Source organism: Mirounga leonina, unplaced genomic scaffold, assembly GCF_011800145.1.
Source record: "Mirounga leonina isolate KUSES-001 unplaced genomic scaffold, KU_Mleo_1.0 Mir_92, whole genome shotgun sequence".
Taxonomy (NCBI): Eukaryota; Metazoa; Chordata; class Mammalia; order Carnivora; family Phocidae; genus Mirounga; species Mirounga leonina.
The window spans coordinates 18,892,739-18,907,332 of NW_023270852.1; the positions used below are offsets into that span (position 1 = coordinate 18,892,739).

The following is a 14,594-nucleotide window of genomic DNA, read 5'->3' on the forward strand; positions in this document are numbered from 1 at the left end:
AATGCCCTGTGGCGGTCCCTGGCACACAGCAGACAATGCCTATAACTGAAGGATCAGACAGTGGATATGAAATGCTCTGAAACACTGGTCATCGTCACTACCATTTGACCAGAGCTTTTCCATCCCTAAAGGTCGTCAGCATCCACCACCCCACCTGTAACCCTTTTCCCAGAACCCCCTCTCTGAGCAGCCCTGGAAATCTTTTTCTTCTCCCCTTCCCTTTTTTTTTTTTTTTTTTAAGATTTTATGTATTTACTTGCAATACAGCGAAAGAGAGATCACAGAGGGAGAGGGAGAAGCAGACTCTCTGTTGAGTGGACAGCCCAATGTGGGACTCGATCCCAGGACCTGGGGATCACGACCTGAGCCAAAGGCAGATGCTTATCTGACTGAGCCACCCAGGTGTCCCTTCCCCTTCCCTTTTTTTCCTCTTACTTTCTACCTTAATTTTGCATTAACTGCTCTTGGTCTTCATTAATTAATCAAGTTAAGATTGTTAACCCACTCAAATCTTTTTTGGCAAGTTGGTGGGAAGGTGGGAATGAACAAATGAGTCAATCAAGTAAAAGGCTCCTAATTTAAAGTCAGAAATGTGAAGCCCCTGGAGCTACAGGGATCATGCAGGCCACCCTACACGCAGGTGTCAGAGGTGGGACATGGGGACACTAACTCCGGGGTTCTGCAGTCCTGCACTGCACTCCCCCTCCCACACTGGAGAGATCCTTTTAAATCAGTCTCCCTCCTCCTCAGTGTTTGCAACACCTCCCGATTTAGTTTTCTCTCTGCATTTCATTAGTGTCCCATTTGCCTCATCTTCCTGATCTCTGAGGCGGGCGTTAAGCAGGAGGCGACTGAATTGGCAGTGAGGGCTCCCTGCCTCCTGATTGTGGGTGAGGTGACATGCAGGGGAGGAGAGCGGTAGCCCCAGGGCTGCAATTCTACATGCTGCTCTGGTCCACTTGGCTCAAGCCAGCAAACAGTAGCAGGACTCTAGCTGTGCCCCAGGCATGGCGGGGAAGGGCTCAAGGACGAGGAGCTGCGCTTGCCCTTGACATCTCCAGGCTCAAGGGGATGGCGGGATAATGCTGGGGCTGTGTGCTCCTACAGAGACTGGGCCCACCTGGGCAGGCAGAGTGAGTGAGAAAGAGCGAGAGCTTAGCTGGGGGAGAAGGGCAGTGGGGCCATTCCAGGAAGGGTTCGGAATAACATACATAAAGGCAGGAGGGTGACAATAGCGTGTAAGCAAATATCGATGTGGAATGTGTTGTGAAAGTATTTGTTTCTTCATTCACTCATTCAATATGTGCTTACCGAGCACCTGTTCCAGGAGTAAGAACACTCCAGGAAACAGCACAAAGTAAATCCCTGCCCTTGCGGAGCTTATGTTCCAACAGGGGAAGACAGACCACAGACAAACTTACAGAGTAACAGATGATGCAGCAGGTGGAGAGAAGTGTCACATGGGCAAGCGCCAAAGGAAGAGGGCACAGGAAGGCCTGGGTTGGGAGGGTGGCTCCTTGCACGGAGTTGGGGGGGGGCACTTCCCAAGCCGCAAACACACTTCGTTGGGCACCTCTCAGCCTATGTGAGCTCTGCTCCCTCGGATGCGATGTGGAGGTCTGTTCAGTGCTATCCCTTTGCCTGAAGAGCTTTCCCAAGACTGAAAAAAAGGTGTCTGTGCCTTATGCCTTGAGGTGGGAGTGTGTTTATGGTTCAAGGAACAGTGAAGAAGCAAATGGCGTGGGTGAGGGGTGCACAGGAGAGAAGGGGTGGGATGGGAGATGGGTTGGCTCATTTAGGTCCTAGTGGGTCACCGTGAGGCCTTTGGCTTTTCCTCTGCCAAAGATGGGGGCACACGGCAGGTTTTGAGCAGAGAAGTGATTCTGATCTGACTGGTGGCAGAGTCCTGGAGAGAAGGATGGAAGTGGAGCCCCATGAGGAGCCCACTGCAATAATCCAGGTACGAGACCATGGCTTGGACCAGTGTGGGGACAGAGGAGGTGGTCACATAAGCTGAGGAGGGGAGAGAAGTGATGGAGTCACGTACATATAACACAGTGTGCAACGGGAGGGATGAGGGGAGATAAGGCCGCGAGAGAAAGGAGAACACTCTAGACAGAAGGATCTGCCTGGGCCAAGGCTCAGATTTGACCCCATCCTGCCAGAGTCAGATCCCACCACCTTCATTTCTGTGACTGCTTCCCTCCCTCCTGGAGTTCAACAAGCCTTGCTATGGGCCCAGCTCCACAGGCGGCACCAACTTGGGATGAGTGACCGACCCAGGGTCTGGCCTCCACGAGGCCTCCTCTGTTGTCGCTGAAAGCTGTGTTCACATGTGACAGCAGCAGGATGCTGGGGGAGCTGGGGGAGCAGGGCCGGGATGGAGAGTTTAGAGGAGGAAGGGGAGAGCATTCTTCCTGGGTTTCGGTGGCGTGGGGGTGGCAAGGTTCAATTTCTTCTTCCACCATTCGTGCATTACAAGTGAGCACGGTTAGGGTCGACGGTTCACCTTTAGCTTAGTTATCTTACTTCAGTGAGCGGACCTCAGTTTTCTTATCTTAAAAATGGGATGGTAAGTACTACCTTATGGGGCTCCCTGAGTTCAATGAGATGCACAAATCAAGTACTTGGCACAAGGCCTCAATAGATGTGACCCCATTTTACCCGTCCTTCTACATGAAAAGCTAATAATCTTAACAGCTCTCCTCAGACAGCCGTGTCGGGGTGGCTGAGTGCTCCTCCCGGCTTGTACTTACATGTTTTTCAGGCTGAGAGCAGCAGCTACCTCTGCTTTCATTCCCTGTGCTATCTCCAGAGCCTCGCTTGGTGCTCGGCTTATTGTTGGTATTCAGTACGCCTTTGTCGAATTGCCAAATAAATGAATGAATCAGAGGTTATGTAAGATCTAGGCTTTAGCACTTTTTTAGCTGGAAGACCTCAGACAACACAGTTAATTTCTCTGCACCTCGATTTTCTTGCTTGTTAGACAGAAATAATACCTACCTCCTGTGGCAGAGACAGTTACTCTTATCGAATAACCTCATTTCCCCCACGTTTCCCAGAGCCCTAGAAGTCAGGCAGGACCATGTGACTAGTTTGGGCCCGCGGGCTACAGGTGACTTCTGGACCAAAGCATTTAAGGGCCAGCGCTCTGCCTTCGGGTTCTCGGCCTCGACTGCAGAGACCAAGGTGGCCGAATGTTCCAGGAGGTATCCCTACAACCCAGCAGAGTTTTCATCAAGCTGGCCTGAGTCGCTCGGTAGGGCAGAGTCCTCTACCTCCCTTGGTTGGACATGGAACACGAACAAGAAATACACTTTTGGGGGCGCCTGGGTGGCTCAGTTGGTTAAGCGACTGCCTTCGGCTCAGGTCATGATCCTGGAGTCCCTGGATCAAGTCCCGCATCGGGCTCCCTGCTCGGCAGGGAGTCTGCTTCTCCCTCTGACCCTAACCCCTCTCATATGCTCTCTCTCATTCTCTCTCTCTCAAATAAATAAATAAAATCTTTAAAAAAAAAAAAAAAAAAGAAATACACTTTTGCTCTTTCGAGCCACTGAGATTCTGGAGTTAACTTATTACTGGAGCATAACCGAGCCTAGAGAGACTCAGACGTCTACCTGGCAAGATTGCTTGGCAGATAAGAAGAAGTGCTTGGTTCACAGGAGGTTTTCACTGCAGGGCTCTTTCCCGGGGTCCTGGGTCCTGAGTCCCAGCTCCTCTGACTCTTCAGCCTTCTTCATCATGACCTAGCCTCCATTATGATGCCACCTTCTCTAGCCTAAAACATCCTTCCATTTTCCTGATGCAACCCAGGTGTTCTGTACTGTTTCTGTCATTGTTCTTCTGCATAGCAACACGGAGAAAAGCCTCGAAAGGGCCGTTCTGGCGGGCTGGCCCAGCCCCCAGCCCCCAGCCCCCCTGTCCCGGCAGCCACCCATTCAGCTTCTCCTGCCACACTCTCAGCTATGCCTCTGATCTCATTCCAGCTCAGCTCAACATGGAACCATCCGACTCTGGACCCTGCCCCTGGTCTCCCAGATTCCGGAATGATCCTGATGGCCACTGCTGCCCCCGCTCCCCCCCCCCACCGTGGTCCCGGACCTGCACGATGTTTCCCGGCTGCTAGCGCCCATGGTACCTCCCACCTGGATGCCTAGGCCTTGCCTGCCCTGCCCTCCCACTGTGCTGGCTGCTGCCTGGGCTTCTAGCACCCACCGCGCCGCCTACTGCATCTGCTCCCCGAAAACGATACCTCCCACTCTGGCCTGACCTCCTATTACTCCCCATGCTGCATAGTGGCCAAAGCCTTCCACCAAAAAACATGCGTGGTTTCAGATTCCAAGATGGCATTTCTCATTAAGACCACAGGTTTGCAGTTGATGACACAGAAAATCAGAGCAGACAAGGGGACTGACCTGGCTCCATGTCAGCACGTTCTGAAGAGTCAGCAGTGTCCCTGGGCCCTGCAGCCCTCTCTCCAGGGCCATAGGATCCTGGAGGACAAGGCAGGATCCTTTCTGTTGAAGCAGAGAACACAGACCCTACTGAGTGAAGTGGCAAGATGCCCTGGACCCTTTCCCACAGATTTCTCCCCAGCAGCCATTGCAAACACATGCCAGTGGGGGGAGGGGCTTGTTCCTGATGCCACAGCAAGGAAGAGAAGCGGTGGGGGGTGGGGGGGGGCGGGGCGAGGGAGGTCCCAAATACCCTGTGAATCCCACCGGAATGTACTTCCTTTATGCAGCTTTCCTGGACAGCTCTGGCATACCTTCCTCTATTCCCCCATTTCATCTTGGGCTGTGGGAGCAATGGTCTTGTCTGACCAAACCCCTCAAGGGCAGGGACTGCAGATCAGTCCTCTATACGACCCTAGTGCCCTTCAAGGACTTGGAGCAGAGGTGAACTGAGTGTTTTATGAAGACGGACCGACTGGGTGCTGTGGTGGGGGTGGGGGATGGGGGATGGGCACGAGGCCCTGGCCCCCCTCCCCAGTTCTATCATTGATTCACCAGGCAAATAGACGCGTCACTGAACCTCCTTGAACCTTAGTGGCCTGCCTTATAAAATGGCGACCTTCCCTGGGATATACCACATGGGCTTGTGCTGGGAGTCACCTGGGCCGAGTTCCTCACACACGAGAGTTCTCTCTGGCACATCTGTGTGTCACACTGGAACCTCTAGCAAATATCCTCTCTTTGAGCCTGTTTCCTCATGTGAAACAGGGAAACTCTGAACCTGGTGACTGGTGAGGTCCTCTCTGCCCCCAGAATTCTACGATGGTGAATTTGATTCATCTGCGATCTCAGTGCCTAAGGAAATACCTGCACACAATAAAGGTTGATGAAACGAGTAAAAGAAATGCTACCCTACTCAAAAGAAAAGTAAGGGGAGGCTCAAAGGTTTTAAGTCATCTGCCTCAGGTCATTGCAAGAGGGGGAATGAAATTTGAACACAGGCCCTCACAGACGCAAGATCTGTTTACTTTCTCCTGCACCACCTGTCACACCCACTGAAAACACCACAAAATGCCTTTTTATACAGAAGACGCACTAGGCTGAAGAAGGCATGAAGGATGCATTTAGGCATCTGAGGTAAAAATTATTTTCTAGAAAATCCCTAAATACCTATTTGCCAAATATAGGTAGGGGCCTAGCTAAGAAGACAGGATTGTCCATTATAAGGTGAGGAATTAGTGGTCATCTCTACTAAAAATACAATTTTCTGAAGTGTGACACTGTGCTAGCTTCATCTGAATTTCATGTTTCTTTATTGTAAATTGTTATTCTGATCAAAGAGGAACTTTATCAGGCAAGAACACTGACCAGGCCCCGAGTGCAGATTGTCCCTTCCCCGCCCTCAGGGGTCAGGCTCCTGAACCCCCCAGAACAGAAGACCTGACGGGCAGAAACAGAACTGACGCAGTCTAGGGCGCCTGGGTGGCTCAGTTGGTTAAGCGACTGCCTTCGGCTCAGGTCATGATCCTGGAGTCCCGGGATCGAGTCCCGCGTCGGGCTCCCTGCTTGGCAGGAAGTCTGCTTCTCCCTCTGACCTTCCCCCCTCTCATGTGCTCTCTCTCTCTCATTCTGTCTCAAATAAATAAATAAAATCTTTAAAAAAAAAAAAAAAAAAAGAACTGACGCAGTCTAGAGGCACACCAAGAAAAGCCTTTAAAAATCTCACTACAGTCACTGTAATAAGCAATAGGCAGCACGCGACGGAGCACAGGACTATCATCTGAGGCATCTTGAATGAGCAGTCATGGCTATCATGCCCTTAATTTCGATTTACCACGCCTTATTCCTTGTAAGCTTCCCCACCAAAGTCTCAGAGAGCCACAGGAGGTTGTTTTGCTCTAACAATGGGCACTTTCTCCTGTGTGTGGACCTCTCCCCGCAGGCCCAGCACCTGCTGGATTTTAGGACTCAGAGCTCTTGGCTTTGCCAGCAGGGTCTTGCGGGGGTCCTGGCCATAAGCAGTGACTCAGACAAAATACCCAGGGTCTCCCTCAAACCCCTCTCTTTGGTTTTAAAATCCCACTCTGCCCCCATAACTTCGGGCCACAGCTTGTGCTCTGGGGCCTGGCCTGGGCCTTAGGGTCCCTCTCCCTCTTAGGGAGGCCACAGACCTAGTTTAGCTTCCCTTCCACCTTCCTCTTTGCCAGGGCTTTAGGGAAAACCTCAACTCTGTTTCTTCTGTTTATTTCCTCTTCAATTCATATCCCTGAATTCCCTCTTTTCCGAAGTAACTCCAACAAGGGCCACAATGAGTGAAAGGAAAAGGCTCATGGGTGGACTGAACCGTCTCAGAGGTGCTTATGTAACTAGCATTTGATGGAGGGGAAACCCAGCTGGGCAGGGACTGGAGCCTTCATTCCTTCCTTCCCTCGCTCACTCATCACTCGTTCACATAGTGAGGGTGAGGTGTCGTACAGGACCCACTGGTGACTTGGAAACAGATCTCGCCCTCAGGAAGCTCCCAGCCCGGCAAGGAACGATAAGGCCTGGCCGTCTTGCAAGAGAGATACAGATGAAAGCCAGGGAGGGGACAGGGGAGCGAAGAGGCCAGCGTGGCTGGCAGACCGGGGAGCACTTACTAGACAACAGTCTGTTTTAGCTCAGCCTGGCGCCAGAGTCCATGTTAGGTGGACAGGTACTCTGTCCGAGGGAGCAAAGCACCGCAGCGGAAAGCACGCAAAGCGTGTAGCTTAGCTTCCCAGCATGTGGGCTGTGTGGAGGGGAACGGAGGATGATGCACCTGACAGGGGAGGTAGGTTCCAAAAAACAGGGCCCTGAAGACCGAGCCAGAGAAGATGGCTGTTATCCAATGAGTAATTAGGAGCCACCAACGGCTGCTAAACAGAGATGTGACATGACTAGAGATCTGCTATAGAAGATGAATTCGACAAGGCTGGCACAGTATGAGCTGGAAGAGAAGAGGAAGTTCCTCACTCCGTGCCAAGCATTGGGCAGAGTGTTAGGGGCTGGCTGGTATTTGATCTCATGGAAACTTCCAAACAACTGCACTAGGCAAGCATTATCCTTCCAGACTTGCAGGGAGGAAAAGGAGACTTTAGGGAATTTAAGCCGCTTGCCTCTAATCCCCCAGCTAGGAAGCGGTAGAAACAAAATCTAAACGCTGTTCTTTTTCTTTGCAGGTGAGCCATAAAGCGTGCTATGACCCAGCATGTGACACACGACCCCAATACTCTCAGTACACCTTCTGCTTCCAGAGCCCCTTCCTGCCTACCTAGGTGGGCAGAATGTGATTGTTTCCTAGACTGCCTTTAAGAGGCCTGGGTGGGATGAAGCACAGAGCCCCTTTGCTTCTGTTTGTTTTCCCCAAAGTGGCCACAAATCAACGAGATAGGACAATGCGTTGAGTTGGGTCCCAATCACCATAGACTGCAGTCTCCTGCAGAGGATTTCAAACGTAGCAGGAGACCATCCTCTTCCCTTAGAGGCGAGTGTTGCTTTTGTCCTTCACTTCTTCGCTAAGCCATGGTAGCAGGAGCAGCTGACCCAGGAGCCCGGGGTGTGGCGGGGGGGGGGGCATCTTTTCGATACCCAGGACTCTGCTCGGGCCACGTACGATGTCCATGAGGGACCAAGCGTTTCTATACTCTGAGCTGACTCTACTGTTTGGGAGGATTGCCCAGAGGACTCAATCCTCCTGAACTGGGTAGTCCTATCTGCAGCCTGGTGAAGACCATGGATCATCCTATCAGGACGCCTGCTATTTGGGGCGCCTGGAGGGGCTCCGTCGGTGAAGTGTCTGCCTCAGCTCAGGTCATGATCCCAGGGTCCTGGGATCCAGGCTGCGTCAGGCTCCCTGCTTGGCGGAGAGTCTGCTTCTCTCTCTGACCTTCCCCCTGATTGTGCTCTCTTTCTCTCTCTCAAATAAATAAATACAATCTTTAAAAAAAAAAAAAAAGATGCTTGCCATTAAAACTTGGGGGTTTTTTCTACGGGAAAAAAAAAATTTCCTCATTCTAACTACAGGTCATGATGGGCTGTATATACCTGACAATCAGGAGTGCACATTTTTTTTAGAGGAAGCCTCATGCGACAGGAAGAGCAGGGGCTTTAGAAGCAAACAGAGGGGCTCTGGATCACACCGCACCCAATTACCAGCTCTGCAGCCTGGGGCAAACCACTGAGCTCCTTACATTTCCTCATTATTAAATGGGGATGATTATAAGGGATTAGGCTAAATGGCAGACCCCTGGCATAGGCATAAGAACATAAAATAATTTCTTCTCCTCTTTTCATGTTCAACATTCTGGACATTGCTCTCCCTGTGAGGTGGCTCTGCTCCTCACAAAGTCCCAATTGAGAAAATGGACTTTGGAAGGGAAAAAAAAGCTGAAACTATAGCAAGTTGTACGTATCTCTGACCTACTGCTTATTACCAACGTCTTCTAATTATTGGTCTGCATGTCTTTCCCTCCCCCGCCCGGGACCTCCTTGAAGCCAGTGACCGCTGCATCTTCAATTCCTAGCACACAGTTACCCCTTTCTCCCTTAGTTACCTTGTTCTAAGATCCAAACAAACCACAGAGGCTTCAGCTCCTGTGGGATTTTATTTTCCCAGCCTGGTTTGAAGAGTGACTTTTAAGCAACACCTTCAAGAGCACATCTGATCCTCTGAAAACCATCTCATTATCATGCAATCATTTGCACAGACTACTTCACCTTGTTACCCTGCAAAGAACTTTGGTTTCTAATCTAAGCCAATTATATGCACCAACATTTTCAATAACATCTTAATAATACCAAGCCTCCCAGGTCTCTGGACAGAATCAGACCAGGTCTACCTAACAGGATACTGGAGGGTGCCTGGCAAAGAATGAAGCATCAAACTGGATACAAACGCTGACTTGTGCAGTTGGGACAGCCCTGCAGAGTGCGTGGGGCCAAGGTAAAAGCTCGGTAACAGTTAATTTCCTTCTTTTCCCCAATTCCAGAGAAAAGCAAAGCCAGGAAACTTGTTGCAAGTAGAGGGAGAGATGAGGACATTCACCACATTCTGGAGTCCATTTAGAATATGGACTTTTTTTTTTTTAAGGTTTTCTCCCTAAGGACTAAAGGAAGCAGGTTATTTCATTTTAATTATGGCAGCTGCAGCTGCTGCTTGCAGACTCAAAGACCAATTTTCAGATTAAAAAGAAAAACACACACACACACAGACACTAACCCAAAACAGGATCAACTGCATACACAGAACAACACCTCCTTCAGTGAGCGCGTCAAGAGGGTGGAAAGGTTTGGACCGTCGTGCTCGAGACACTCAGAGCCAGGTGGAGCTCCCTGGGTGGGCATGCGCCCTTCACTTCCCCTCCCACCCCCACACCCCCTCCACCTGCCACGTGCAGGACCAGCCCACGAGCCCCGCAGGGCAATGCAATGTTTTGTGTCGAGCAGCTGCATGTTTTTAACGCACACAGGGGGAAATAAAGGCAGCAGATGGTTTAATGTAATTGTCTCATGAATTTTTAACTGGTCATCCTCATTCATGAAGGCCTAAAAGACTTTTGGTATAGGTCCTCGGTGGGGCGAGGGAGCCAGCCCCAGACTTGTGGTGAGGACGCGTTGGTGTCACAGGGAAGCTGGAGGGGCTCGTTTGTCACTTTGCGGCGTATAGGTGGTATCCAGATTTCCACTCGGGGTTCTCTCTTGGGGTGCTTCCTCTGTGTCCTCACAGGGGTTTCTCAATGCTAGCCTTGGCAAGTGACGGCTCATGGCTCCTTCACAGGTGAGCTGCCCCAAATCTGCGGCACATGGAGATTTGTCTTTGAAAGGATTGAAGATCCAGGCTATTGCAGGGAAGTTTGTCAGAGAGATGGTGGAGTGGAGAGGGGTGTGTTTCAGGCACAACTGCCTGGGAGTGAGACTGAAGATACGGGACTCCCACCAGGGAACGATCGTGTGCTTACGGGACGCACAAGAGCTCACGTGTGGCATAAAGCGAGAGCACGCGGGGAATAAACCATTCTCAAACAGCAACAGGTGCTAAAAAGCAACCTGATGGAATCTGTGGTATCAGTGGGGTGTTTTCTCAATTTTCTCAAACTTGCTTTTACTTAACCACTGTGTACCCTTCAAGCCCATCATCAAAAATTCAGGGATTTGGGGGCACCTGCGGGGCTCAGTCGGTTCAGCGGCTGCCTTTGGCTCAGGTCATGATCCCAGGGTGCTGGATCAAGCCCCGTGTCGGGCTCCCTGCTTCTCCCCCCCCCCCCCCACTTGTGTGTACGCTCTCTCTCTAATAAATAAATCTTTTTTAAAATTCCGGGATTTGAATGTGCAGGATAAACACACACTTGCTCTCAACCACCAGAGTGCTCCCAGCTTTCCCAGCTTTGTTGTCAGCCTGCAAAGCCTCCCCTCCTTCTACCTCTGCCGGCTCCTCTTCCTTCAGGACCCAGGGCAGACGCCAGCATTTTCCCAAAGCCATCCTTGCTGTTTCGATCATAACTAACTGTACTCCCACACCAAAGAGGCACCGGGTCTAGGTGATTGCACTAGGAACTCCTGGGGGTGACCTGAGCTCTGTGCAGGTCTAGTGCGCCTCCCCTCCTTCCCTCAAATGACCATGCTGCTAATGCCGTTCCTAAAATGCAAGTCTGACCCTGCTGCTCCCGGCTCCCAAGGATTGTTGGTGCCCCTGTCTTTGGGACAAAATCCAAACCCTGCCTTAGAGTAGGCAGTCCTCTTCACCGTCCAGCCTGGCCCCTCTCACCTCAGACCCTCTGCGCTCCAGCCAGACCAAGCTGCTTCTCACACCTCACCGTCTTTCCTGTGGCCCTTCCTTTGGCCTAAAAGGCCCCTGGAGTGCTCGCCCACACGTCTACCATGTAGCACCCCATTTTATGCTGGGAGAGCATTTCCCGGCTTCTGGGACCCACTTTTCCCACTGCTCCCATCACGTGGGTCGTACGGGTCATCAGTGCTGCCTGGCAACCTCTCTGGCTCACTGCCTTGCAGGCATAGGTGGGATCACACACCCCGAGAGGGCTACATCACCAACTGAGGCCAGTGGGTGGCGAGCGGAAGTGCACTCCTTCCAGGCAGAAGATTTTATTGCCAGTTAAGGACCCTCCGGAGCTTCCTTTCACTCTGGCCCCGTGCCTGACACAGGGGATGGCTTGTCGGCTTAGATCCCGGGGGGATTACAAGAAACCCCTCCACCCTCCCACCACTTCTCTTGTCCCCAGTGGATGTGGAGTATGAGTGAGAATGGGTCCTTTGTTATATACCACTATGATTTGGGTGATTTGTACCCAGCATTAATTAGCTGATCTGCAGATACAGGGGTCCTATGAGAATTGTCATATTCTTAAAGGACCCTGACTCCCTGGTCATCGTGGATTGGCTCAAGACTGGGAACCTTAAAGAAGCTGGGTCAATCATAGTTCTGGGTGCCCCAGCTGCCCTTGGGGAGAGCAGAACCTGATCAAAGACAGACCGGTTAGAATTCTTCCCTGGGTATTGAAAAAGAATCTAGTCTCTACTACTGAAGGTTGTAAGATGGAAAAACTTGAGAGCTATTGGTGGCCAAGCAGGTGTTACGGGTTGCACTGTGTCTTCCAAAAAAGGATATGTTGGAGTCTTAACCCCTAATACCTCAGAATGGGACCTTATTTGGAGATAAGGTCATTACAGAGGTAACTGAGTTAAAATGAGGTCATTGGGGTGGGCCTGAACCCCATACAACTGGTATACTTATTAAAAGGGGGTAAATTTGGACAGACAGACACAGCGGAAACACCACATGGCAAGGAATTACCAGAAGCCAGGACAGTGGCCTGGGACAGACCCCTCCCTTCAGAGGGAAACATGCAGGGAGCACGGCCCTGCCCACACCTTGATCTGGACTTTGAGCTTCCAGAACATGAGACGATACATTTCTGTTGTTCAAGCCTTTCAGTTTGAGCTACTTTGTTACGGCAGCCCTAGAGACTAATACAGAGGGGAAAGCTGGTCTTCAGTGAGAGAGAAGGAAGCTCACAAGAGAAGCAGACCAGAGCAGCCAACAAGAGTCAGAACAAACTTAAGCAGAACAGAATGAAAACCCCGGTCCCAATTCTACACATCTCTTTGCATTTTCTCTGGATGGAAAGTTCAAGTCCTTGGACTCCATGAGGCAGTAGTCAAAATCCCTCTGTTTTGAATTAGTTAATTCTGAGGTTTCTGTCACTTTGAACCAAGAGTACGAACACCGTTATTACTATTTAGTAATTACTGTTAGGGCAAAGAAAAGGAAAGTAACGTGAGTGGCTCCACCTGATGCTAAATTTACCAGACAGGGGACTGATGAACAAGGAAGCCCACTGCTTCCAAATGCTGTCCAAACATGTCCTGGGAAGAGACAGGGTCCCTCCTGTCTGGGATGCAGCAACCTTCATACATTCACACAGTTTAAGCCTCTTGGCTTTTGTTTAATCCAGTAACAGCTAGAGTAAAATTTGAAAAGGATTTTCTTCTGCACAGTTATGCCTTTTTTCCCAATCCAAACACAACTGCATGCCTGGCCCCCTGAAATGCTCCAAAACAAAATAAGTGCAGCCCAAATCCCTCATCTCATTTCATGTTATTTTCTTGGCTGCACAAACTTAGGGGCCTTTGTTTCTTCTGCTCTGCCCTCGGACTCTTCCTGTCCACATTCCCCCCTGTCTGAGCTCCCACGCCAGCAACAGGGCTCCACACTCGCAGATGAAGAGAGAGGCAGTCTGAGGGATGGCAGGCTGCGAACAACTAACCATCTCAGACAACAGCTGGAGGCTCCCAGAAGCAACTCCCCAGCCTTCTAGAGTAACTACTGCACCCAGGCCCTCAGGGACGAATATGGCCGGATAGTGGGGTGTGGGTTATGGGTTTGGTCTTGTAGAGTAGAAGATAATCATTCAATGTGTAGGTGAGACTCTGGGGCTGCCACTATTCCAAGAATGAACAGAAAGCACCATTCTACTACCTTGAAGATCCTACCAAACAAGAGAGTTGCTGCTCTCCTCCAAAGGGCTAGGGACAGCAATTATCCACATGAGCAAGATTTGATGACTACAGATACTACAGTATACTGCCCCCTCCCCAAAGTAGAGAAGGATCCTGATTTTCCCTTATTTGTTCAATCCAGAAGATCATACAAGAATAGGCCGTCTAATCAGGCTGCCAGCTGTTTCGATCAGAAAAATGAGAAAAGAGCAGCAGTTTTCTGGAATGGGTGGGGGCCAACTCAGCCTGAACAGAGGGTGGTGGGGCGAGAGGGCTGAATGCCTGGTAGGCCAGTTTGCACACAGGTCCGTTCCCCACGCTTCCCGCTCTGCTCCACCTCACAAGGAACTGCAATGCCCAGGCTCCCTCGCTTACCAGCTTCTGGGCAGGTGGGTTTGGCAAATGGAAGACTGGGGCAGAAGATCAGAGGTGAGGAGAAGGGAGGAGCTAGGGCCAATCTCTCTCTCTCTCTTGCTTGTCTTAGCATCCCCTAGCAGCAACCACATAAACTCTGTTGCTTCAGGTCCTGACAGGCACCCTATAGAATGGTTCCAGCTCCTGGGATCTAGAAACATCACCTTCTTTCATTGTCCCTCTGGTCTAGGGGTGATAGTAGTTTCCCGTTGTTGTTGATCACTGGGTTGTCTCAACATGTACTGTTGAGCTTCTCGGTTGTTTCATCAACTATGTGACCAATTCCTGTATTAAATTCCCCCTGTTGAAAAACCTAGAGTAGTTTCTGTTTTTCCTGCTGTAACTCTGACCAATGGAGGTGCTGAGAGAGAGTCAGCAGGTGGCAGTCCCACTCTGCAGCCCCTGGTACAATGGATGCACAAAGCCGCACCGTGCTCGGGCCAGGATAGGGAGTCAGTGCAGAACTGACCAGTGCAATCAAACCCCAGAGGTAAGAAGTGATAGGTGGGGCCTCTGTGAGGGTGGGGAAGCAGCCATGGAAGGAGGAGCATAGGAATACACAGTCAGGTAAATGCTCCCCCCCACCCGCTCACCAGGAGTCTAACCAGCTTCAAATGTGACTTCTTGTGTCAGTTGGTAAACTAAGGTGGGGAAGGCCGATCATTAATGCTATAGATGCCAAGGAGCTCC

General features: G+C 50.8%; 1 protein-coding gene across 1 annotated transcript in view; it reads right to left on the minus strand.

Annotated features, from left to right (window-relative positions):
* TENM4 (teneurin transmembrane protein 4) overlaps nt 1–14,594 on the minus strand; it is a 713,747-nt gene that overhangs the window by 486,407 nt on the left and 212,746 nt on the right. Inside the window, 1 exon segment of the mRNA XM_034995151.1 lies at nt 4,416–4,517. Within this exon segment, the coding sequence (XP_034851042.1) occupies nt 4,416–4,425 (10 nt within the window). The 5' untranslated portion in view covers nt 4,426–4,517.